The sequence below is a fragment of the Daphnia magna genome, linkage group LG3 (assembly GCF_020631705.1).
Source record: "Daphnia magna isolate NIES linkage group LG3, ASM2063170v1.1, whole genome shotgun sequence".
Taxonomy (NCBI): Eukaryota; Metazoa; Arthropoda; class Branchiopoda; order Diplostraca; family Daphniidae; genus Daphnia; species Daphnia magna.
In genome coordinates this window covers 4,254,473-4,277,909 of record NC_059184.1, presented here as the reverse complement: position 1 = coordinate 4,277,909, position 23,437 = coordinate 4,254,473, and the positions used below count along the sequence as shown (strand labels likewise).

At 42.4% G+C, this 23,437-nt stretch overlaps 3 protein-coding genes and 2 long non-coding RNA genes across 18 annotated transcripts in view; 3 read left to right on the top strand and 2 right to left on the bottom strand.

The window, feature by feature from the left end:
• Positions 1-8,773, top strand: part of LOC116918951 (protein dachsous) — a 46,610-nt gene extending 37,837 nt beyond the window's left edge. For both annotated transcript variants that reach the window (XM_032924758.2, XM_032924759.2), the window contains exons 8-13: positions 897-2,632; positions 2,736-3,591; positions 3,666-3,951; positions 4,020-4,319; positions 4,394-4,694; positions 4,781-8,773. In XM_032924758.2, the coding sequence (XP_032780649.2) occupies positions 897-2,632; positions 2,736-3,591; positions 3,666-3,951; positions 4,020-4,319; positions 4,394-4,694; positions 4,781-7,586 (6,285 nt within the window). In that variant the 3' untranslated portion in view covers positions 7,587-8,773. The remainder of the gene's footprint in view (positions 1-896; positions 2,633-2,735; positions 3,592-3,665; positions 3,952-4,019; positions 4,320-4,393; positions 4,695-4,780) is intronic.
• A 166-nt stretch (positions 8,774-8,939) lies between these two features.
• Positions 8,940-11,145, bottom strand: LOC116918952 (juvenile hormone acid O-methyltransferase). The gene is made up of 5 exons (XM_032924760.2): positions 10,915-11,145; positions 10,230-10,424; positions 10,033-10,165; positions 9,808-9,955; positions 8,940-9,658 (listed from the first exon to the last, which is right to left on the bottom strand). Exons 1-5 carry the CDS (start codon positions 11,082-11,084, stop codon positions 9,492-9,494), a joined length of 813 nt encoding a protein of 270 aa, XP_032780651.1. The 5' UTR covers positions 11,085-11,145; the 3' UTR covers positions 8,940-9,491.
• A 5,143-nt stretch (positions 11,146-16,288) lies between these two features.
• On the top strand, positions 16,289-18,754 carry LOC123470471. 6 transcript variants are annotated; one of them, XR_006644114.1, is made up of 8 exons: positions 16,298-16,654; positions 16,725-16,789; positions 16,860-16,899; positions 16,973-17,282; positions 17,369-17,557; positions 17,873-18,187; positions 18,265-18,436; positions 18,492-18,754. It is a non-coding gene; the product is annotated as an uncharacterized LOC123470471 (long non-coding RNA). The 6 variants fall into 6 exon arrangements; XR_006644113.1 differs by having other exon boundaries at positions 16,860-16,904; XR_006644115.1 differs by having other exon boundaries at positions 16,289-16,654; positions 16,725-16,904; positions 17,393-17,557.
• Positions 18,755-18,997: 243 nt separating this feature from the next.
• On the bottom strand, positions 18,998-21,447 carry LOC116922073. 5 transcript variants are annotated; one of them, XR_006644478.1, is made up of 8 exons: positions 21,361-21,447; positions 20,779-21,092; positions 20,504-20,691; positions 20,011-20,188; positions 19,762-19,933; positions 19,546-19,705; positions 19,307-19,486; positions 18,998-19,244 (listed from the first exon to the last, which is right to left on the bottom strand). It is a non-coding gene; the product is annotated as an uncharacterized LOC116922073 (long non-coding RNA). The 5 variants fall into 5 exon arrangements; XR_006644479.1 differs by having other exon boundaries at positions 21,339-21,391; XR_006644475.1 differs by lacking the exon at positions 21,361-21,447 and adding an exon at positions 21,163-21,354.
• LOC116919812 (cobalamin trafficking protein CblD) lies at positions 21,436-23,382 on the top strand. 4 transcript variants are annotated; one of them, XM_045171447.1, is made up of 7 exons: positions 21,436-21,597; positions 21,765-21,918; positions 22,008-22,334; positions 22,395-22,531; positions 22,594-22,813; positions 22,949-23,045; positions 23,157-23,382. In XM_045171447.1, the coding sequence occupies exons 1-6, from the start codon at positions 21,586-21,588 to the stop codon at positions 23,023-23,025; spliced, it is 927 nt and encodes a 308-aa protein (XP_045027382.1). In that variant the 5' UTR covers positions 21,436-21,585; the 3' UTR covers positions 23,026-23,045; positions 23,157-23,382. The 4 variants fall into 4 exon arrangements, with proteins under 4 accessions (XP_045027382.1, XP_045027380.1, XP_045027381.1 ...); XM_045171445.1 differs by having other exon boundaries at positions 23,153-23,382; XM_045171446.1 differs by having other exon boundaries at positions 22,949-23,049.
• The last annotated feature ends 55 nt before the right edge of the window (positions 23,383-23,437 follow it).

Sequence of the window (23,437 nt, the reverse complement as noted above, 5' to 3'; positions counted from 1 at the left end):
CTTTTTTTTTTATTATTATTATTTTTTAATTTAGCTTTATCGTTAACGTTATCGTTCGTGTTTTGTCTTTTTTTTTTCGATTTCGTAGTCATCAAGAGATCGCGTGAGCGCATGTGCACGCATTAAAACGGGTGGGGTGGGGTTGAGGGACGGAATGAATCAAATCAAATGAAGTCTATTTAATTTTGGGGTGTCTACGTCTTACATCCAACGCTTCGTTAAAATCAAAATCGAGAAACCAAAACGACTGTAGTATATTAAAACAAAATTTAAGGAGAAAAAAAGCCCAAAGAGTTTTGATTTGCCTCCATTCTTCATCCATGTCTTTGTTGAATTTTTCTTGCTCGCTTGATCGTCTATGCACGAAAAACCGGTTGCTCTCAAGAATGATGAAAGATACGAAAAAGCCAAACACGATGTACTACCTGGGTGACGAGAACGGGCCCACAATTGGAATGGGCAGGAACACAACCAAAAACTTTTATTATTATAATTTTTTTTTTTTTATTTTTAAATATCACCTGTTATGGTGCCAAACCCTTTCCGATTTTCATCGGTTTTCAACGAAGCCTCGAAATGTGCGCTAACCGACCAGGCCGCCAACGTTACGAATTCCTGCAAAAGAACTACCAGCTAGTATAGCATATTGAAAGTTAGGATGACACTTACGCATGTGCCGTTGAGAATTCTTAAATTTCTTTCGTCTACTGCGTTGACTAGTTGACCATTGTTACTCTCTTTCATTCTTCCCTTTTCATATTGACTAGCGTCACTCTTTTTTCTTCCTCCCCTTCTCTACTTCAATAGAATGTGGTAGTTTGAAACGCGGTGAATGTTTACTTAGAAAACAACATCGTTTCGCATCAAATAATTCATTCTTGTTGCGATGAATGCAGGTGGTGGAAGGCGTGACGATCGGACAGGAGATTGGAACGGTGATTGCCGAAGATCGAGAAGCGGCCGAAAACGAACGCGTCACGTATACATTGCTGAGCGGCAACGCCTACGGCTCGTTTGATATCAACAAGACGACAGGAGCGCTGTTCGTGGCCAAAGAAATCGACAGAGAAGCGATCGCTCAGTACGTGCTGCAAGTGAAAGCAGTGGATAGTAGCGTCACCCATCCGCAAAGTAACATAATCAACATCAAAATCGACGTGGTGGACGTCAACGATTGTGCCCCAAGCTTCACGACGGACCCAGTTCTGTTCTCTGTGTCGGAGAACGCGGCAGTCGGCACGGCCGTCTGGAACTTTAGTGCCATCGATCCGGATGACGGTTCCAATGGGTCAGTTCAATACACGTTGACGCATCAGTGGCCGGTTAGCGCTTTCAAGATCAACGCTAACTCGGGCATTTTGACGCTCATCAACCCGTTAGACCACGAACAACATCCCGAGTACACTCTGGTCGTAACGGCTTCTGATCAGCCGGAAAATGAAGGCGACAAACTGTCGACGTCCGTAACAGCCCGTGTCGTCGTCGAAGATTTCAACGACAACGTGCCCGTCTTTGTGTCTCGGACACGGGTCGACATCATGGAGGACGAACCGGTTGGTTACCCGCTGCTGCACGTCATCGCAGTGGACCGGGACGCCCGCGATAACGGACGCGTTTCCTACGCCATCGTTTCTGGCAACGACGACGGTGCGTTTTCGCTGGACGCAGCCACTGGCGTCCTGGCCGTCACGCGACCTCTTGACCGTGAGTCGCAAAATCGCTATGCGCTGAACGTGACAGCTACTGACCACGGCAGGCCAGCCAAATCCAGCTGGCAATTGGTGCATATTCACGTGGAAGACATCAACGATAACCCACCGCGTTTTGTCCGTCCATTTTACGAGGCTGCCGTGCCGGAAAATGCACCGAAGGGTACGTTCGTCGTTAAAGTCGCAGCTACCGACAAGGACGTCGGTACCAACGGCAATTTGACGTACACCATTCCAGAAGGCATTGCCGATGGAATGTTCAGCGTCGACCCGACCACCGGCGCCGTCACGACCACCGGCCCATTGGATCGAGAGCGCAAAGCTTCTTACATTGTGACGGTGTACGTGCGCGATGGTTCTTTCCCCGCTCAGTATGACGCAACCAGCTTGACGGTCGACGTGCTGGACGTCAACGATCACGCCCCTCAATTTGGCGAATCGTGTTATCCGTTGCACGTGCCAGAGAACAGCGATTTGTCTGTTATTCACACAGTTGTAGCCAAAGACGCAGATTCGGGTGTCAATGGCGAGATTACGTACAGTATTACCGGCGGCAACGTTGGCAATAAGTTCAGCATTGATTTGCATACCGGCCAGTTGTCTAGTCGACCATTGGACCGCGAACTCAAGGACCGATATTATCTAATCATTGCGGCGCAGGACAGGGGTGTTCCATCACCTCGCCAGGGGTTCTGCAACATCACTGTCAGTGTCGATGATGAAAACGACAGTGATCCGCGTTTCACGCAGAATCGCTACACAGCCACGTTGGCCGAGAACGTACCACCTGACACAATCGTCATGACAGTCCAGGCCACTGATGCCGATCGCGGTCATAATGCGAAAATCACCTATTCGCTGAGCAACGAAACGCAATGGCTGTTCAAGATCGACAACGAAACGGGCGTACTCACCACAACTGGGTAAGATAATTATCCCATTATGAATTCGAATCATCTAGCTCTGAACTGTGCAGTTTTCTTTTGAAACGTGATATTTAAACGAATTGATTGATCATTTTGACAGGCATTTCGATCGCGAGAGACGAGGTAGCTACACGTTCGAAGTACGAGCCACCGATGGCGGACGCTACGACGCCCGATCTGAGAAGGCGCAAATCCATATCACCATCACTGACGTCAACGACAACAAGCCGGTTTTTGTCAAATACCCGTTTGCGGCCGACGTACCGGCTTTTACTCAGCCCAATCAACAGCTGCTGCAGATCGTGGCCGAAGATCGGGACGAAGGGCCTGGCGGCGAGGTCGTTTACAGCCTTATCAATCAGCCATCCAACTCGAAATTCCGCATTCATTCAAGCACCGGTGTCGTGACGGCCACCAGTTCTCTGACCATGGAATCGGGTCGCCTCTTTCACCTCGAGGTGCTGGCCACTGACAAGGGATCGCCGTCACTCAGTTCAACGGGTTTGATCGAAATCCGCGTCGGGACGGGCGAAACTGGGTCGACGGACGTGCAGTCTAACGTGGCTCTCCGCTTTCAAAACGCAACCTATCACGTCCAGTTGGGCGAGAACGCACCTGTTGGCAAAGACGTGATTCAAGTGTCTGCAGTGCGATCAGATGGACGTCGTCAAAGGGTCACCTATAGTTTCGGTAGTGGCAATGAGGAGAACACGTTCGAAATCAATTCGAATAACGGACTGATCCGCGTCCGTGATCAGAAGCGTCTTGATTTTGAGAGCACGCCACGTCTACGGTTGATTGTTGTAGCGCAGGCTGAAGGGGCGTCGCCTCTGTACGGTTACGCAACCGTTTGGGTTGACCTGCTCGATCAGAATGACAATACTCCGCGATTCACGCAGGACAGTTACACGTCCTCGGTCTGGGAAGGAAATAATAAAGGCACCTTCGTTATGCAGGTACAGTCGGTTGATTTAGTTCACACGACAGAGCTCAAATAATGAACTGCTTTCGAATATTCGATTGGATATAGGTATCGGCCACTGATGGTGATATGGGTGCTAATGCAAATACAATTTATCACATCGTGGATGGTAACCACGATAACGCGTTCGTCATCGAGCCACCGTTTTCTGGCATCGTTAAGACCAATATCGTTCTCGATCGGGAGATTCGTGATTTCTACCGGTTGACCATTATAGCCACGGATGAAGGATCGCCTCAGTTGACGGGCACGTGTACGTTGCGCATCAACATTGTTGACGTCAACGATAATCAGCCCACATTCCCGCCACACAGCGTCGTCAGTGTCAGTGAAGGTACGGATTTGAATTGCTTGTTTGATTCAAAATTCTCGAGATTATACGTTTCATTTGAATAACTGCAGGATCGGAAGTGGGAACAGTCATCACGACGATCACGGCCAATGACGTTGATACGAACCCAACGCTAACGTATGATTTCGCTGATGGGGGTAATCCTGACAGGATGTTCAGCATCGACCGCTTCAGCGGTAAAATCACGCTGGCCCAGCCCTTGGATCACGAACGACAGCAGCAGTACACGCTACGTGTTCAGGCCTCTGACATGGCGCATATTACCGAGACATCCATTACGGTTAACGTAGTGGATGAAAACGATAATGCGCCCGTGTTTAGTCTTCAAAATTATCACGCATCTTTGCCAGGTAAATGAATTATTTCTCTTTAGTTTAGTCCCAGTTCGCTAATCGCGTTCTTTATTTGAATGATTGAATTTTAGAATTGACGGAACCCGGTTATGCTGTGGTGACAATCAACGCAACAGATGCTGACAAAGGAGATAATGCCCGTGTTCGTTACAGCCTGGCCATTTCACCGACGGACGCCTTCTACATAAGCGAGGAAACCGGTGTCATCTATACTAACCAAACTTTAACATTCAATCCACGCCAACCTGTTCTGCAATTAGTTGTCAAAGCGGAGGACAGAGGTCGGCCATCAATGTCAAGCGTTGTAGCCGTTCGCATCCAGATAGCCGACGTCAACAATAATGCCCCGAAATTCTCGCAGGATGTTTACACGTAAGTTTTCAGATCCTGGACACGGTTGCATAACCGATATTGCCACAGCAGTTGACTAATTACTTCTTTTACGTTACATTGTTCAGGGCTCATATCAGTGAGGACGCAACTCGCGGTACCATTGTCTTACACGTATCGGCTGCCGATAGTGATGAGACACGTGACAATCACAACATCGATTATTCGATTGAGAATGGCAACGTCAATTCGACATTCCAGATCACGAGCGACACTGGCGAGATCCTCCTGGTTAAAACGGTAGACCGTGAAGAAATCTCAGTCTTCAACCTGAAAGTTCTGGCCATGGATCGTGGTTCGCCCGTTCGCAATTCGACGGCCGATGTAGTTATCTACGTCGACGACGTCAATGACAATCCACCCGTGTTCAACCAGACTCTGTACGAAGTCAAGGTCTCAGAGGCACAAGCCATTGGCACAGCTCTTTTACGCGTGGCTGCAACGGACCGGGATCACGACGAAAATGCCCGTCTGAGTTACGACATTACGTCCGGCAACGACAAAGGCTGTTTCGAGGTTGACCCTTCGACGGGCGTCGTCTCCCTTAAAAAACCGCTCGATTTTGAGACGACGGCCGAGCACCGATTCATCGTTCGTGCAAGCGACGGCCATAGCACTCAACCGCTATCAGCCATTGCTACAATCACTGTTAAAGTTGAAGATGAAAATGACAATGGGCCAGCATTCCCAGTCGGATCGTACCTCGAGTTTGTTGCAGAAAATGCCCCTGCAGGCACGGTCGTGTTCACGGCTCACGCCAATGATATGGACCGAGGTCCATATGGTAAACTCAAGTACAGCATCGCTGGCGGTGAAGGCAAGGATCATTTTAATATCGATCCAGCAAGTGGCATCGTCGTCACTCAATCGATTTTTGATTACGAAGCCAAGAATCGTTATCACCTTTCGATTCAGGCCAGTGATATCGGTGGTCAAACGTCCTCGGCTCACGTCCAAATCGATATCGAGAGCCGAGATGAGTTCGCTCCAGAATTCACCGAATCATCTTATCGTTTCTCAGTACCATCGGACGCCGACGTCGGTTACCCCATTGGCAAGGTCTTAGCTACCGATCGGGATAAGGGAACTGATGGCCGTGTAGTCTACCACTTACGTAATCAACACCCACATTTCAAAATCAACAAGATGAATGGTGTAATCAGCGTGAGAAAGAGGCTGGACGATCGACGACCTATCGGACGTCGCCGTCGAAGAAGTAGCAACAGCGGCCGCCCTTCTTTCGCCACTTCTGCCATGATGCCCGTAGCGTCTGCCCTCACAGGAAATTCCATCAGTCTGGTCGTTGTGGCTTCATCTGGCCGCCCAGGTTCGCTCAGTAATATGAGCGTCGTTGAAATCGTGGTGGAAGGCGCAGCTAATGGAACTCGGCTGGCCAGCGCGGATCAGAGCGTCGGTGGACTGGCTGATTGGGCCATGGGTTTGCTGATTGCCCTCATCTTTCTGGTCCTCGGTTTCGTGGCGGCCCTGGTCTTCTTGCACATGCGTCATCGCAAGCAACCTGCCATTGGTGGAGCTGTACCCGGTGGAGGCACGTCCAAAGCGCCAATGTCAGTTGGATCGGCTGCTGATCCATTCGATTCGGCGTCGCAATTTGATACGTTGGCTTTTCCGCCTCAGTACAATGAGATTCCTAATTACGAGCACGCCGAGAGACGCCATCATGTCAACACGTCCGAAATGTCGGAGCAGAGCCATTCAGCCTCTAGCGGACGGGGATCAGCGGAAGAAGGCGAACCCGAAGCTGAGGAGGATGAAGAAATTAGAATGATTAACGAGGGACCTTTACGTCACCAGCAACAACAAGCGAAATTACAACGACTGGGCTTGCCCGTCAACGTTCCGGATTCAGGCATTCACGGTGATGATGATAACCTGTCCGACGTCTCGGTCCACAATACCCAGGAGTACCTGGCCAGGTTAGGTATCGACCCGTCGCGGACTGATCCAGGCCTGAATTGCGTCGGTGTTGGTGTCGTCGGCGTCGGATCGGACGGATCACACGTGTCTCACGGCTCACATTCGCACAGCCACGTCGGGCATCCAGGTCACCATCACGGAGTCAACGTGGGCCATTCGAGCAATCATGGCGGCCATAACATGGCCACTATGGCCGGCATGCATCTGTTCGACGACGATGAAGGAACTGGCGACGCTGACGGCATGGATCTCTCCAACTTGATTTACGCCAAGTTGAACGACGTTAGCGGCGACGTAGATCCGGAAACCGTGCTGGATGGAACGTGTAATTTCGGCTTCGGCGACAGCAGTCAACCCTCTATGACGGGTTCGCTTAGTTCAATAGTGCATAGCGAGGAAGAATTAACAGGCAGCTATAACTGGGATTACCTACTGGACTGGGGACCTCAGTATCAACCATTAGCTCACGTTTTCGGTGAGATTGCCCGTTTAAAAGACGATTCGGCGCCGAATAGCTACGGTACTAGCACACCAAACAAAAAGCCATTGAACGCCCAGGTGAAGACGCTTCCGCCGCCACTCATTACCAACGTGGCACCACGTTCCATTGCACCTGTTGCTCTCAACACTCTATTACCCGTCGTCCGGGGCTCCGGCCAGCTAGCTCCTATGCCATCTCTACCACGCTCGCCCATCAATCACGAGAGCACGTTCACTACACCAGCCATGTCACCGAGTTTCTCTCCCAGTCTGTCACCTCTAGCAAACCGTTCACCGTCTATCTCGCCATTGGTTCCACCCGGTGTGATGACTGGACCGAAACCTATGAGCCATCCGTCCCATCATCAATCGCACCATCAGCGACCTCCACGTACCGCCGCTACCATGGTGATAACCGGTGCTTCTTCGGGATCTGAAACAGAACTGCGGTTGTAAAAAAATAAAAATAAAAATAGTAATACAAATTTATTTGCCTTATAAACGGCCTAACTTAACCGCCACGACCGGATTGAGCACATCCCTCTCAATTGTAAGGCGTTGATTACAATCATCTCCAAAATTAAATTATTTTCTAATTTTACACGGTGAGAAGAGCGAACCAGCAGAGTGCCAATTCCGCTCGTCCCCATCCGTCCTCTCCAACGCGACTCTGTATTTTCTGCCTTTTGAAAGTGTGTAAGTTGTGCCTTGTGTCCGTGTAATTCGTTTTGATAAAACTTGTTTTTATATCCACATCGCGATTGTTTACCCTCAATTCTAAAATGTTGCGAAAATGACGAAGGGAAGATGGGGGAGTGTGAGAAGGGGTGCGTTCAAATGTACGTACGTGTCAGAAAACAAAAATTATTATGAAAAGGCAAATTCAATTGTTGCCATCCTGGACGCATCCCTTCTAGCTGACGTTTCCGTGTTTTCGATATTTCGTTTGTGAATGAAATTGTCTCCCTATTTTCAAATCCATGCCTTTTGTATTTGTCGTACGCATATGATTAGTGTGTGGGGAGGGGAGGTGGAGTGGGCTCGTTTGCCGTATTCCTTTGCTAAATGGTGCCATGTTGCTCAAGGTTTGATCGATTCCAAGCCATCGTTCATTCAAATCGTTGTCGTCGACTAGCAGGCTCGCCTTCTCTCGTGTACAGAAACTTCGAAGCAACATGTTCGTGTTTTTTTCTTTTGTGTCTCGTATTTGCCTATTTTGGCTTTACTTGGCAATAAAAGCCGAACCAAACCATCGTCGGTTGTCTTCTTCCCCTCATTAGTTCTTATTTGATCGTGCGTGACTGTCCGTGTGTATGTGACGATCATAATAATAATAATAATTTTTTGTTTGCCGTTTAATAAGTCACAAAGGTAGTTGGCTTAAACATCAGGAGGAAATCATACTGTCCGAGATGCAAAAGGACAGATGCAGCAGTCCGTAGTCGATTGTAAATAAATTGTGCCACCCCCCTACTCCCTTCCAGCATCGTTCGTCTTATCATATTGTCTCTCAAGCGAATGTATAGAATACTTCCATGGTTTTGTTCCAATTTTTTGTAACATAAAGCTGTTTGTTCTGTTTATTCTTTTCATTGTCTGTGTGGTGTGTAGGAAACGAAATACACGCTTAATTATGACTGATACTTGGGCTTTGTTTTGTCATTGACAACATGTTAGACCCACGTTCCCATACCCGCCATCCAGCGGGCGAAAGGCGGCGTATACAGCATTTACACATCTTCGGTTTTGTAAACCGCTGTGTATCCTGCGATCTGCAAAAAGTTCTACGAAAGAAAAAGGTAACACACATGTGGATCATACTTGTATTAATCTGAAATTCCAAATGTTACGTACTACACGGAGTACGTATTGTACATCTAATCTTTTTGTTTTTTGCTGATTTCAGTGAACCGGGAGTATTGAGGTTTTTACTACTGCGTGACTACAAATCCGCATCGACCGCCCTTTATGCAAATCTAGAAAAATCCATCCATACCGTTCGGACCCCGAAAACGAGATCATTATTTCCATTTCGAACACGTACTGTACCGCAATGTTTTTTTGTTTTTGTTTTTTATTCTTTAATGTTTTAAAGCTCTCTTTGTCACTGGAATCACTCACTGCAGCCATTGGCTGTAACCATCCCATAACCACCCAAACCTTATTTACAGTAACAGCACCGGTTTGCCATTAGATTCGTCATCATCTTACCTCACCTTGATGCGGATTATGAGATAACTAATTTTTTTTTGTTTTTTTGTTTTTTGTTTTTTTTGTTTTGTTTTTTGCTATTTTAGCACTTGTCTTATGGGAGCCTTCCGGGTTTTGCCCCCTCCACAAGTCTCAACAGCCATCCTGCGCTTATGGTTTGCGAACGTGCGCAATCATCAAACGGTAACTTGCAACAGTTGTTTCATCTGCAGATGGTGCCTTTAATTTCTGCAATTCCATCAAACAATCCAGAAGGTAGCTCTCGCGCAGTCGAACAGGGACCCGACGAAGGAACGGGTTGACAGCAGCCACCGCATCTTTGTTTCAGATCATGAAAATGGAAAACAAAGCAATTATTTTCTACACTGCCGAAAAGAATAATTCGTGAATTCGGAAAAATAACAAGCCAATTTTCCAAGTTAAACGTGAAGATCGGCGATTCAACTTAGAAGGAAATAATTCGTACTCTTAACAATATTGATATTCTGAAACGAAAAGCTCCTTTCCTGGGCCGTGCATTCGACCACCTGCAAACCAACTGAGCGACAAATAGAAGAAAACATTTCAGCTGGTCGAGCAGCGTACTGGTAATGAGGAACATAATCAGCAACATCCTAAATGAAGACGTATCAGAGAAAATCATGGAATCATCAAAGGAACACGAACCAAATTATCGTTACGAAATCAGTACCTTCATGTATTCGGCCCACTCCGTCCGTTCTGCCATGCGTTCGTACATGGTAAAAATAGGATTGGATGCCAAAAATACCAACAAGATATCCCCGCCTGGCTTGAGGATGTCGTACATATGCTCCATTAGCCGTCTGTGAAATCAAGTAGCTTAACAGTGAACGAGCTACTTGGAAATGGCTCGTAATTGGAGCTTACTGATGGTCTTTGATCCAGTGGAGACAATAGAAAGAAAATATCTTATCGAATCCATCTGGAAATACATCTCTGGCGTCAATAGATTTCATGATGTCGACTTGCTGAAATCCAAGGCGCAAATCATGCTCTTGGTGATGGCACCTGGCGTAGTCTATCATTTTCTTTGAAATATCTATGCCCGTCAACGACGCACACCTGTACAAATATTTTCCCGTGGAAAACGTCCCGAAATGAAATATTTAGAACACGTGAGCTTGTAATCACTCTGAATTAATTTGTCGGAGGGAAACACAAGGAAATGCTTCTTGCGATTGGGCATCAAACATTGATGTGAGTATGTTTTATTTTTTCTTAAAGTTGTAACTGTCTGAGCAGAATTGAAAAATGACTCTTTCATAGATTCTTGGCTAGATAAGTTCCCGAGAGTGGCCATGGTATTTGACAACTGACAACACAGTCTGAGGCATCGTTCCACCACAAAGTGGTAAATAGGTCTTCTCATTTGAGATCAAAAGAAATGACAGCAATAACAAAATGAAGAAAACCGTATAAAAAATTGTTTCTCAGGTGAATAAATTTTAAAATTTTCCAATCCTATAAACATGTTTAATTCAATTAACCAGGAATTGATTGTAACTGGAGACTAAACATGCAAAAAAAAAAAAAAAAAGTTCAAACTGCTTACCTGGGGATGCAACGGGCCAAATACTCAGTCAGGTCACCATCACCACAACCGAAGTCCAAAACGGAGTCGCCCTCCGCCCAATCGAACTGAGGAAGGTACTGCGTAAGTACGTGCACAGCGTCACGTTTTTGGAACGGACTCGCGCCAGCGTAGAGTTCAGGCAGTTCCATCTCTCCGCTCTGCTTGAAGCATCGGTCACTCGGTCGTCACGGACTCTTTGAGACACTGTTGCTTTCTTCGGTCTTTATATTGCAACTGATGTGGGGGGAGGGTAGTATTGGTAGGAGAAAATACTTCCCCTCTTCCGAGTTCCCCCTCGCCATCTTGTCGACCCCCTTTCCCCTCTTCCCCCCTTGTCACAAAAAGAAAAAGAGCCAGGTATATAATCACGCAACCAAAAGCTAATCACGTCGGTCTAGGAGACCTTCTTCGTACGGAAATAGCAACCATTGAAAATTCAGCCGTCGAAATATCATCCAAAAGTAAGACGACTGGCATAGGGAGATCTTTGACATGAAAAGAGATAATGCGCTGACCTAACCTGTTTTTAGGAAGATGGAAAATAGAAAGGACAAAAAAAGGGAGAAAGGTCTATAGAAGTTATCATCAGATCACCCCCCCTAAAGCCCCCCTCCCTCAATACTCCTGCCTTTTGTCAAGAAGTACGAAAATATCCGGGAAAAGCAGGCTTTTGTGAAGACAAAGTTGAGTTTATGGCAGTCATTACATACTGTAGCTCGATGCTGTAGATACCGTCTGACAGCGACATCTTGATCTGATATGTTTGTGTGAGAAACTCAAAGAAATTTACTGAAATCAAGAATATAGACTAACTGCGAGGTCGCCTATTGTGTCAACTGAACCAACTCGTGTGACCAAAAAGCTGCATCATAGAAGATATTTTCGAAAGTTACAACAAGGAAGAATAAGAACAACCGGGACAACGTGTCATACGAGTCAAGAAGGACAAAGTGAAACACGGCATCGTCGAGGGAAATTCCGCTGTTTATTTCCTTCTGGATTAGAACTTGACCCTCTCACATCACAGCCGGGCATGTTACTTAATTAAAGCTGTTCACCGAGAAATGGGAGCCCATCTTGTTTATGAAATATTATCGTATTTGACTGTGTAGTATAATATATACTGTAGTTCTATCATTTAAAACATGGACAGTTGGACAAAAACAAATTGTCTTAGACATCAAGAAAGGAAGGGTAATTAATATTTGGTTTTTATCTTCCGCCTTACTGTCCATAAATAATCGCCTGTGTATTTTCGATATTAGCATGGCTTTAGTAATAGCAAGAAGAATCTAAAGAAAACGGGACATAGTCTGGCCGACTTTTTTTATAGACACCGCTAGTTAACCGTTTATCATGAAATTTCCGGTTTCCCGATAAGGATTCTATCAAAACTTGCTTGTGTGTTATAATTCTACTGATCCTCCCCCCCCTTTTTCATATTTACCCGCTAGATGGCCTCGATTGCCGCTAGATAAAGTCTCGATTTAATGGCGTCTCAATTTAATGGCGCCTCTATTTTCGAGGCGGTTTTCTTTACTTCTTTTTTACACCATTCACACTGTAACGCCGTAACTAATGTCGTCTTGTAGGCGACGTAATATGGAACGCCTTTTGACCCACTTTTTTTTAGTCAACTCTTTTTCGATGGTTGTCCGTTTATTTTGCAAATAAATAGATAATTTGCATAGCCATCTAGCGGTCACAATCGTCACTTGAAGGAGGGATTTGAATAGATGACGCCTTTAAGGGAGGAGGAGTCTACCTAACTATTGTTTATCGATTGTTATGTCGCATTGACAGACACAGTTGTGAATTTCGATTAGCATTGCACACCTTGGAGGCCTCGTTGGTAATCGTATTGATAATAAAGATATGTAAGGCAATTAGTTATAGAATAATTTCTCACTTTGTTCTTAGACTCGCTAGTTTAAGATACGTGTGCACAGTGTTAGTGCTTGGGTGCTTCGAGAGGAAATTGCAGAACATAGCCATAAAGGTAAAGTCAGAAGTTTTCTTGTTTTTGTTTAACATGTTTAATTGTAATTTGATTTTGTATTGTTCATGCAGTATGGTGTCCTTCAACAATGTCCAACCATGGAATGAGTCACATGTGACTGAGACAAACAAATGATGTTTTGCATTTTGAATGTTTAAATTTTTATAATTGTATTTCATACAAGCTTCTGGCCTGTGTCAGCCAATAGGGTCAAGCAATTGCATGGTCCGCTTTGACTGTGTAGTGTAACCTACATCCTTCCTAACTGATAGTGCTTGGCTATGTTATAGCTTCAACAGTATGAACAATATTGTTAATTCATTTTTATTTTTATTGTTTTTTTTTCAGGTGTTGGAACAAATTGTTGTGTGGAGGTGAAGCTTCAATTTGGGATGTGATTTGTCAACTGTTGGTTGAGATGGAAAAAGAGCATGGATTGGTAAGAATCGTATAATAATTGTTAATATTTCAACACTCATTATTTAGTCTATTGGCCTATATAGGATCAACATTGTATTCCACACTCATCTTTGGAATCCTGGTGTGCTCATAGTTGTAGCGGAACATTCTCGTCTGTTCAGGTCACAAATAACGTACGAGAAATCTATCATCCACATGAAACGTGGAGCCTGTTCTGGCTCACCGATTTGTTCCCTGTGCGTCCGAAATTTTCACCCTTCCGAGAAAGTTGTACGACGATGATATCTGAATCGCTTGCTTAACTGACGAGCCAAAAATTACGAGCCAATGACCAACCCAGTTGAATCCTGGATACTTAATCATAGGTGGTCAACACAATTTCAAGTAGTCAGCCCGCCATGATGGTAAATTGGTAAAATGAAACCACACATGACCTATTACTTAAGGTTCGACATTTGTGGATTGCAAGGAGGTTTCACATTGGAGAAAGGCGAGCAGCAGTGTAACGATTACAGCCGGCGCACGGTCGGACATAAGATCGTGCTCATGCTGGTAAACGGTGGAGCAGCGGCTGCAGGGTGACGACTCGTCGCGAGTGCAGGCCATCTATATCGATAACGGTTTCCTGTTTAAAGACGAATAGGAACAGGTCGTCACTAGTTTACAGCAACTCGGGTTCAATATTCGGGTAATTTGAGATACTTTTCTGGACCGTTCAGAATCTATGATTTGAAAAAAAAATTCCAAAATTCGTCGTCCTGTCACATCTCGGAATCTGTTTGGTTATAGCGTTTTGGGTTTAAATCCTTACAGAATTGAATGGCTACCTTTGTCGGATGCTTTGTTTCGTTTACATTGATTATGCTTCAATCCTTTACAAGTGGGAAAAGGTTGCGTCTAAGCAACAAGAAGGTATTGTGCGTGTTCACGTACGAATCATGGCTTAATGGGTGAGCATCAGATTGTGGCACTGGATGATTGTGGATCAAATCCTGTTAGAGGTAGAAAGTACACAATATGTTTGCTGATTGATTTTTTTACGTTATCACTGACAGTTATAAGCGTTTTTGTAATTTACCTTGGCAACTTTTAATTATTAAAAGTGTGAACATGTTACCTTCAAACTCTTGGTAAAAGTTGAAACTTAAATGTGTGATTCATGGCTCGATGGTAGAGCATCGAAGCGGTACGCCGAAGGTTTAGGGTTCGACTCCCAAGGGAATGCGACAGTGGACCCCCCGACACCAGCCCCCACCCCTACCCCGACACTAGCCCCCCGACACCAGTCCCCCCCGACACCAGCCCCCCCGACACCAGACCCCCCGACACCAGACCACCCCGACAACAGCCCCCCCGACATTGTTCCCCCAATATTTGGAATGGGGGCTGGTGTCGACTGAGGAAGGCGACACCAGCCCCCCCAAAAAATGCGCAGGGGGCTGGTGTCAGTGAAGCCCACGACACCAGCCCCCCTCGTGAAATCCGTTCAAGTTAAGGGGGGCTGGTGTCGTGTGCTTCACCGACACCAGCCCCCCCCCCTTCTTTTTAAATTCGTTCAAGTTTACGAGTAATATAAAGGATATCCTCTGCTGATATGTGTAGTTTTGTAAGCCTTTTAACAAGGCATGACGGTTCTTATGTCATCATTTTGTTTCCCTGCACCCAGTGATTAGGATACTCAAGTTTTATTCGGGAAAATGGGGAATCGTATTTCAGTTCAACTATCACATGAACTAGCAGAACTGCAGAAAAAATTATAAAATTGCTCAAGCGCTTATTAGGTTATTCATTCTTCAAAAACTTATTTGTTTCCATGCGAAATTAGTTCGCATCCTACTAAAAACTAAATTGTTCTGTAATCGAATTAATTTTTTGAAATATCTTTTATTTTTGTCCTGCAAGGTACAATTTTGATTAAACCAAGGTACAGTAATAAGATAAAAAACAAACAAGAAGAGTCAGTAAATTGGGTTGGCGGTTGGTTAAAATGGGTTGTCGGCTCATCGGCTCTTTACACAGCCGTCCTTTATTTTGTAATATTCAGGAAGAGGCTGATAAGTGTTACACTTATTTACGTGTTGTGCTTGACTTTTGCTTATTTGTTTTTTAGGTAATATGAACGACAACCCAGCCAAGTGACTATAAATGTTCCTCTCCATATTGTGTCGATTTACTGACTCTTCTTGTTTGTTTTTTATCTCATTACTGTACCTTGGATTAATCAAAATTGTACCTTGCAGGACAAAAATAAAAGATATTTCAAAAAATTAATTCGATCACAGAACAATTTAGTTTTTAGTAGGATGCGAACTAATTTCGCATGGAAACAAATAAGTTTCTGAAGAATGAATAACCTAATAAGCGCTTGAGCAATTTTATAATTTTTTCTGCAGTTCTGCTAGTTCATGTGATAGTTGAACTGAAATACGATTCCCCATTTTCCCGAATAAAACTTGAGTATCCTAATCACTGGGTGCAGGGAAACAAAATGATGACATAAGAACCGTCATGCCTTGTTAAAAGGCTTACAAAACTACACATATCAGCAGAGGATATCCTTTATATTACTCGTAAACTTGAACGAATTTAAAAAGAAGGGGGGGCTGGTGTCGGCACGACACCAGCCCCCTTAACTTGAACGGATTTCACGAGGGGGGCTGGTGTCGTGTGCTTCACCGACACCAGCCCCCTGCGCATTTTTTTGGGGGGCTGGTGTCGCCTTCCTGTGCGACACCAGCCCCCCATTCCAAATAGTGGGGGAACAATGTCGGGGGGGCTGTTGTCGGGGTGGTCTGGTGTCGGGGGGTCTGGTGTCGGGGGGCTGGTGTCGGGGGGGCTGGTGTCGGGGGGCTAGTGTCGGGGTAGGGGTGGGGGCTGGTGTCGGGGGGTCCACTGTCCGCATGCCATTTGGCGTTCCGTAGTCCGTTTATTTAGCAAATAAATAGATAACTTGTACTGCCATCTAGCTGTCAAAAACATCACTGGAAGGAGGGATTTCAATAGACGACGCCTTCAAGGGAGGAGGAGTCTACAACATATTGAATTTATCGATCGATTGTTAGGTCTATTTTCGATCGCCATTGCGGCCATTGTATACCATGGCCATAGAATCGCGACGTAGAAGAAGGGAATCAATTAGATTGTTTAATGGCGTAGGTTTTCGTAGTTTTCGACGCGATGTGTGTTAATTGGTGGAGAAACATTGTCGTAATCGGATATCGGAACGGATTTCCATAATGTAAACGTGTTGTAACCGACCAGCACAAAATTGATAAATTTTTTTTCATTTATCACAAATTGGTAAATAAGTTAGAATAATCCTTGTTTAAATATATATTGGATGATGAAGGAAATTGGATTTCTTTTACAGGTTATCAACAGCATTTCCACTCTATAGCAGCAGAAGCCAAGCTGTTCAGTCAACGGAAGACCATTGTAATTGCAGTTAAAGAGATACAACAACTTTGTTGCCAATAACAACATGCTGCATTTATTTTGTCCACAGCCAAAATAAAATGCAACTTCTTCCTCAGGAGTAACACATTGTGTGGTTTAAGTTGCAAAACAATTTGTTTGGATATATGTATATTTTTAATTTAATTTTTTTATTCTTTACAGTTGCAGATATGTTAGCTTGTTGTGATTTTAGACCACGGTATAGACTGAGCCTTTGTATCTGTGTCAAACCAGTTACATCAACTCACTTGTTGTTGACACCCCTGGAGATATTACCAAACTTTCGAAATGGTTGAAGCAGGCGCCCATAATATGTCGATTCAATTTCAGTGCTATCACTGTAAGGATGGTAACCTGTTATTAAGTTACACCACCTGTTTCATTTGGTCATAGGATAGATAGACCAAAAGAGTGATACTCTTTAATGTTTGCAGTGTGTTTGTCACATTCAATGAATCCATATCTTCTCGTGGTAAAAAAAAAAATCTTTTTATGTTAGAGTTTTCAAACATTTTAAGTAAGCACTTCTTTCACGTTTTCTACTTTTTTATGGCCCAGAATTGATGGACTGAATAATGTCAGATTGCCAAAAAAAAACAAACACTGGAACCCTTCTGCATGACTTTGAACCACAAGATATTGATCTTTTTTACATTCGCCTTTTGGGTTGAACGGTAAAGAGTTTCACGGTTCACTGTTTTATCCGAAAATCGTATATCCACGAAATGTTGGCATCATTGGTCTATGGTAAACAAATGTTGATAGCAAACTAAAATTGAATCTCAGTGTTATGTAAGAAGAAAATTTTTTTTTTTTTTTTTTACATTTGGATTGCTGAATCAGCTTAGCCTATTCATATGCATCATGCAAGTTTCCTTGATGGCAGATCTTTCATTTGCATTTTTATTAGAATAATTTTAGAATTGCTTTAATCAAACGAAAGAAAGCTTAGAGAAAGGAGCTCCCAAGAAAACTTGCAGTGGTTGGAATTTCTTGTCATTTTTTTTATTTTTCAAAGTCTCATTTTGAAATGTTTATAATGTTTCTTCTCTAATATTACAGAACAGATATGCTGATGACTGAAATCAATTGGATCAGCTGAAAACATATGTTGAGACATCTATGCAACTTTGTACTTGGATATGTGTCATTCCACTGGTAGTAGAAACTTGGAATCGCGTGTCTTCAACCAACTCACCTCATCTAGGCCTGACCAGTATCGGCCCGGAGAAAGTAGTCAACTAGTCACACGTCAGATAAAAAATCCTGCTAAGTAAACCATATGATAAGGAAGTGAACATCAATCATTCGAACGTGAGTCTAACTGGTCTAATGAAAAATAAGGATTCATTCGGTTACCGACTTGACCTGCACGAGGTTTATAAATTTTTCATTATTTAAAAACTGATTTCATATCTAATTCCTGCTTATATTCCTACTTTTTTATTTTAAAGGATTTTAGCCATATCGGATATCGGAAAGGAACACCTTTACCGAACATAATGTTCTTCTAACGTAAATTATTGGATGTTCATTCTATTTCGGATTTAGATTTCATTTAGAAATCCTGGCAGAAGCTTTTCATTTATAAGACCATAGAAGTATTGCACACACTAATGTTTTAAAGTAAGTTCCATAAGCAAAAATGCTTTGTGCTGATTTTTTTTTTTTTTTTTTTTAGGTTAATAAACATAATAAATGGAAAAAGGGGTTTCAGAATGAGGCGGGAGTTTTTTCAATGCTGAAGTTTGAAAAAACGATAGGAAATACCCATGAAATGAAAAACATTCTCTCACGTTATGGTATTTGTCGTACATAAATTGAAGTGCATATCTGGGCTCCCTTCTTTTCTGTGGCCCCGTTTCCCCTTGACTCGTAATAAGCCCGTAGGGGGTCACGCCCCTACTGTACGGTATATATAAAAACAACATATATCGAGGTTTGGAGGGCTCTGGCCGGAAAGGGGACGTGGGGGTCCTCATGGTTCGATGAAATGCTTATGGAGGGCCATGTCGCTACCCACAAATCCGAATTAAAGGTTAATCGCTCCTGTAAAAATGTTCCAAATCTTCAGCTCTTCTTCCGGCTTCTCTTAGCCACGCACTGGGTAATCTCCCCGGTGAGTCAATTGAGGCAGTGTCTCCCCCTGCCTTGGTTGACAGCAACTTTTGAAATGGGTACTTAGCCTTTTAAAAGTTGCAAAATATTTCATTGCGTGGAGAATTGTCAATACAAATTTTGTTTTACATTCATTTTGAAAAACTTTTCTCTTATAGTATCTTTGTGTTCACATTATTTCTGTGTCTTTATTGTGACACTACACTTTTTTCTTTAAGGGATTGAACTTTTAACACTGCTGAAATGTCACTGGTGTTTAGTTTGTATGCTGAGAATTCCGGAGCACATATGAATTACCGCCGATGAAATTCCAATCCTGAAGTAGGTAGTTTGCTATTGTAGATACTTGAATTTCATACTTACGAGAGTTTTATTTACCTGCAGGATGAATTTGTTTACAATCATTGTATTTATCGGTCTTTCAGATATATTGATTTGCTTTCACAGATTTTAATTTAACTCTTTCGGGTATTGATCCCCAATCTTTCGGCGTGCATTGCCGATGCTCAACCGTTGAGCCATGAGTTACATTTCTTTTTGCACTAATATTAGAAGGCACTAAAAGATAATAAAGGCAATTTTCATTGGCTTGTAAAACTATATGATAACCTGGATACCTAGAGTTCATGTTCATAGCTCTGTGGTAGAACGTTGTTTAACGGATCCAAACGTCTCGGGTTCAACTCCCGGATGAGGGGTCGTTTTTTCAAACTTCAGCATTGAAAAAACTCCCGCCTCATTCTGAAACCCCTTTTTCCATTTATTATGTTTATTAACCTAAAAAAAAAAAAAAAAAAAAATCAGCACAAAGCATTTTTGCTTATGGAACTTACTTTAAAACATTAGTGTGTGCAATACTTCTATGGTCTTATAAATGAAAAGCTTCTGCCAGGATTTCTAAATGAAATCTAAATCCGAAATAGAATGAACATCCAATAATTTACGTTAGAAGAACATTATGTTCGGTAAAGGTGTTCCTTTCCGATATCCGATATGGCTAAAATCCTTTAAAATAAAAAAGTAGGAATATAAGCAGGAATTAGATATGAAATCAGTTTTTAAATAATGAAAAATTTATAAACCTCGTGCAGGTCAAGTCGGTAACCGAATGAATCCTTATTTTTCATTAGACCAGTTAGACTCACGTTCGAATGATTCTACTACCAGTGGAATGACACATATCCAAGTACAAAGTTGCATAGATGTCTCAACATATGTTTTCAGCTGATCCAATTGATTTCAGTTATCAGCATATCTGTTCTGTAATATTAGAGAAGAAACATTATAAACATTTCAAAATGAGACTTTGAAAAATAAAAAAAATGACAAGAAATTCCAACCACTGCAAGTTTTCTTGGGAGCTCCTTTCTCTAAGCTTTCTTTCGTTTGATTAAAGCAATTCTAAAATTATTCTAATAAAAATGCAAATGAAAGATCTGCCATCAAGGAAACTTGCATGATGCATATGAATAGGCTAAGCTGATTCAGCAATCCAAATGTAAAAAAAAAAAAAAAAAATTTTCTTCTTACATAACACTGAGATTCAATTTTAGTTTGCTATCAACATTTGTTTACCATAGACCAATGATGCCAACATTTCGTGGATATACGATTTTCGGATAAAACAGTGAACCGTGAAACTCTTTACCGTTCAACCCAAAAGGCGAATGTAAAAAAGATCAATATCTTGTGGTTCAAAGTCATGCAGAAGGGTTCCAGTGTTTGTTTTTTTTGGCAATCTGACATTATTCAGTCCATCAATTCTGGGCCATAAAAAAGTAGAAAACGTGAAAGAAGTGCTTACTTAAAATGTTTGAAAACTCTAACATAAAAAGATTTTTTTTTTTTACCACGAGAAGATATGGATTCATTGAATGTGACAAACACACTGCAAACATTAAAGAGTATCACTCTTTTGGTCTATCTATCCTATGACCAAATGAAACAGGTGGTGTAACTTAATAACAGGTTACCATCCTTACAGTGATAGCACTGAAATTGAATCGACATATTATGGGCGCCTGCTTCAACCATTTCGAAAGTTTGGTAATATCTCCAGGGGTGTCAACAACAAGTGAGTTGATATAACTGGTTTGACACAGATACAAAGGCTCAGTCTATACTGGGGTCTAAAATCACAACAAGCTAACATCTCTGCAACCATCTGTAAAGAATAAAAAAATTAAATAAAAAATATGTATATATCCAAACAAATTGTTTTGCAACTAACTTACAGGGAATAACAAATAACAATATGGTATTGCTTATTGTCAGACTCAAACTATCAGGAGACTATGGTAGCTAACAACTTAAACCACACAATGTGTTACTCCTGTGAAAGAAGTTGCAAAACAATTCGTATTCTATTACTCTGACCAGAGTAATAGAATACATTATTGTATTCTATTACTCTGCTCTGACTCTGCTATTACTCTGGCATAAGACTAACTCTAACTGCTACATTTTCAGTTTCACAGTACTCTTTGGCAACACTGGCTAAAGTACCCAGTTTGCAGAAGATCAGCTGGTTTACTTATTATTGTAAGCATAGCGGGAGAAACACTGCGTATTATTGTCATCATTAAGGGAGAAGCATTGTTTTGGATTTTACTGAAAAAAGAAGGGTAAAAAGAAAACACCTGTTTTCTTTGCAAACAATGGCATCGCGAGTAAGTATAAAATAAGAGGGATTTATGATATGTGGTTAACTGGTTATGTATGAACTTAAAAAAAGTTTCTGACTTTAAAAAATAACACCTAACTCTTCTGTTGAATTCTCTTACTGTTTTAGTTAGATATGGTTTCAACTTTTTATAACGTTATCCTTTATTTTAAGCTTCTGTCTCGTCGTCATTTCGTCATATTTGGAAAAAATTTGAAATCCTATGCCAAAGCTTTGCAACAAAATGACTGTAGAAGCTTTTCTTCTCAAGGAAGTGGAGATAAACGTCATCCCCATGCAATTGTGCTTTTAGAAGAGAATACTGATGGTAAGGAAAGTTAACAATTCCATTCAATTAGTGGTTATGTTTGCTGCCATTCATAGTAATTATATACACACACATATATAAATGCATAGGGACAACAGTGTGGCCAGATCCTAGTTTGGGTTTATTAGGTCCTAAAGATTTGAGAATGCCATTACCTGGTAATGTTGGGTTTTCCCATCGTCTTTCCCTGCATTTGCCATCTGTTACACTCCAAAGCAGAAAAAACACTTTACAAGATACAGAACTGCTCAGTTCATTAACTAACTATGAAAGGCAGTATCAAGTTGTAAAGCAGTCAACTCAGGAAGAGGATGAACTTAATTCAACAGAAATCGAAGAATTTTTATTAGATCTACCTCAGTCTTCAGAAGTTCTGGAATGTGTAGCCCAAGAGTGCCCTAAACTTGTTAGAAAAGGTGAAGCTAAATTTTATTTTAAAAATTATAGCCGCCTAATGTTAACTTTGTTGCAAAAAGATTTTGCTGACCTTTTTCCGAGTCGTGATGTGAGCTTCGGCCCATTGACTGTTGTTACTCTTGCCCAAAAAACCAAAAGCGACATGAGTGAGTGGAGTGAAGTTGTGGAGTACGAAAGGGAGGAGCTCGTCGCTTGTGTACGTCTTCTTAGCAGTTGTAAATAAATTTAACACATTTGCTTATTCCACTTTTTGTTTAGTTCGTCGACGCTGCCAAAGAAATTTGTGAACAATTGCAGAACAGTGGATATTGGTCTGATTTCATAGACCCATCTTCTGGTCGGCCGTATTTAGGAAACTATACGAATGCTACGCTCTTTGAAACGGATGAACGCTATCGTCATCTAGGGTTCTCCATTGAAGATCTCGGATGCTGTAAAATTATTCGCCATGGTACATGGGGAACGCATGCATTTGTCGGTAAGAATAAACATAGAAACAATGACCTAATATAAAGATTAACGAGGAAATAACTCCTGCAGGCGAGTCTTTTCGACTAAAAACAACTGAAAAATAAAATGCAAATGATTACTGAATAAATTTTTATTTTTTCAGGTTGTATTTTTACAAATGCCCCTTTTGATAGCAATACGCTGCAAGACGCTCTTCGCAATCAACGTATGAAAAACTAGCACAATCAGAGTCAGTTTGTGTAGGTAATCTTGAAAAGCAAATTCTCCCATATACTGAAACTTCGAAGAGTGTTATTTTATTCTTACGATGTACGACATCATGTTCGTTTTTTTTTTTTTCGCACAGAAAGATATGTATCGGCTAACTGATGCTGAATGACGATAGCACACATTCACCTACAGAAGTAGGATTTACCGTTTAAGAGTTGACATCTACGTTTACCGGTTCAATTGTTTTGTCGTCAACGTCAAGTAGCTGTATGATCTACGGAAAAACTGTTCTACTATATGATTTCTAATACTTCCTAAATGTTCTGTGAAATTCATTTGCTGAGGGGAAAAAAGATTGCAAATCTCGCGTGTCTTAAAGACTCATAAATGCATAACTCAGTGCTCTTTAATTATTCCGAGG

Excerpts from the sequence above, each read along its gene's own strand:
- LOC116919812 (XM_045171447.1), top strand. Across the intron at positions 21,919-22,007 it reads TTTAGAAGAGAATACTGATG|GGACAACAGTGTGGCCAGAT; the intron begins GTAAGGAAAGTT and ends ATAAATGCATAG. Across the intron at positions 22,532-22,593 it reads GGGAGGAGCTCGTCGCTTGT|TTCGTCGACGCTGCCAAAGA; the intron begins GTACGTCTTCTT and ends CTTTTTGTTTAG.
- LOC116918952 (XM_032924760.2), bottom strand. The coding sequence starts at position 11,084 with ATGGAACTGCCTGAACTCTACGCTGGCGCGAGTCCGTTCCAAAAACGT. Across the intron at positions 10,166-10,229 it reads CACTGGATCAAAGACCATCA|ACGGCTAATGGAGCATATGT; the intron begins GTAAGCTCCAAT and ends TTGATTTCACAG. Across the intron at positions 9,659-9,807 it reads GAATATCAATATTGTTAAGA|ATGCGGTGGCTGCTGTCAAC; the intron begins GTACGAATTATT and ends TCTGAAACAAAG.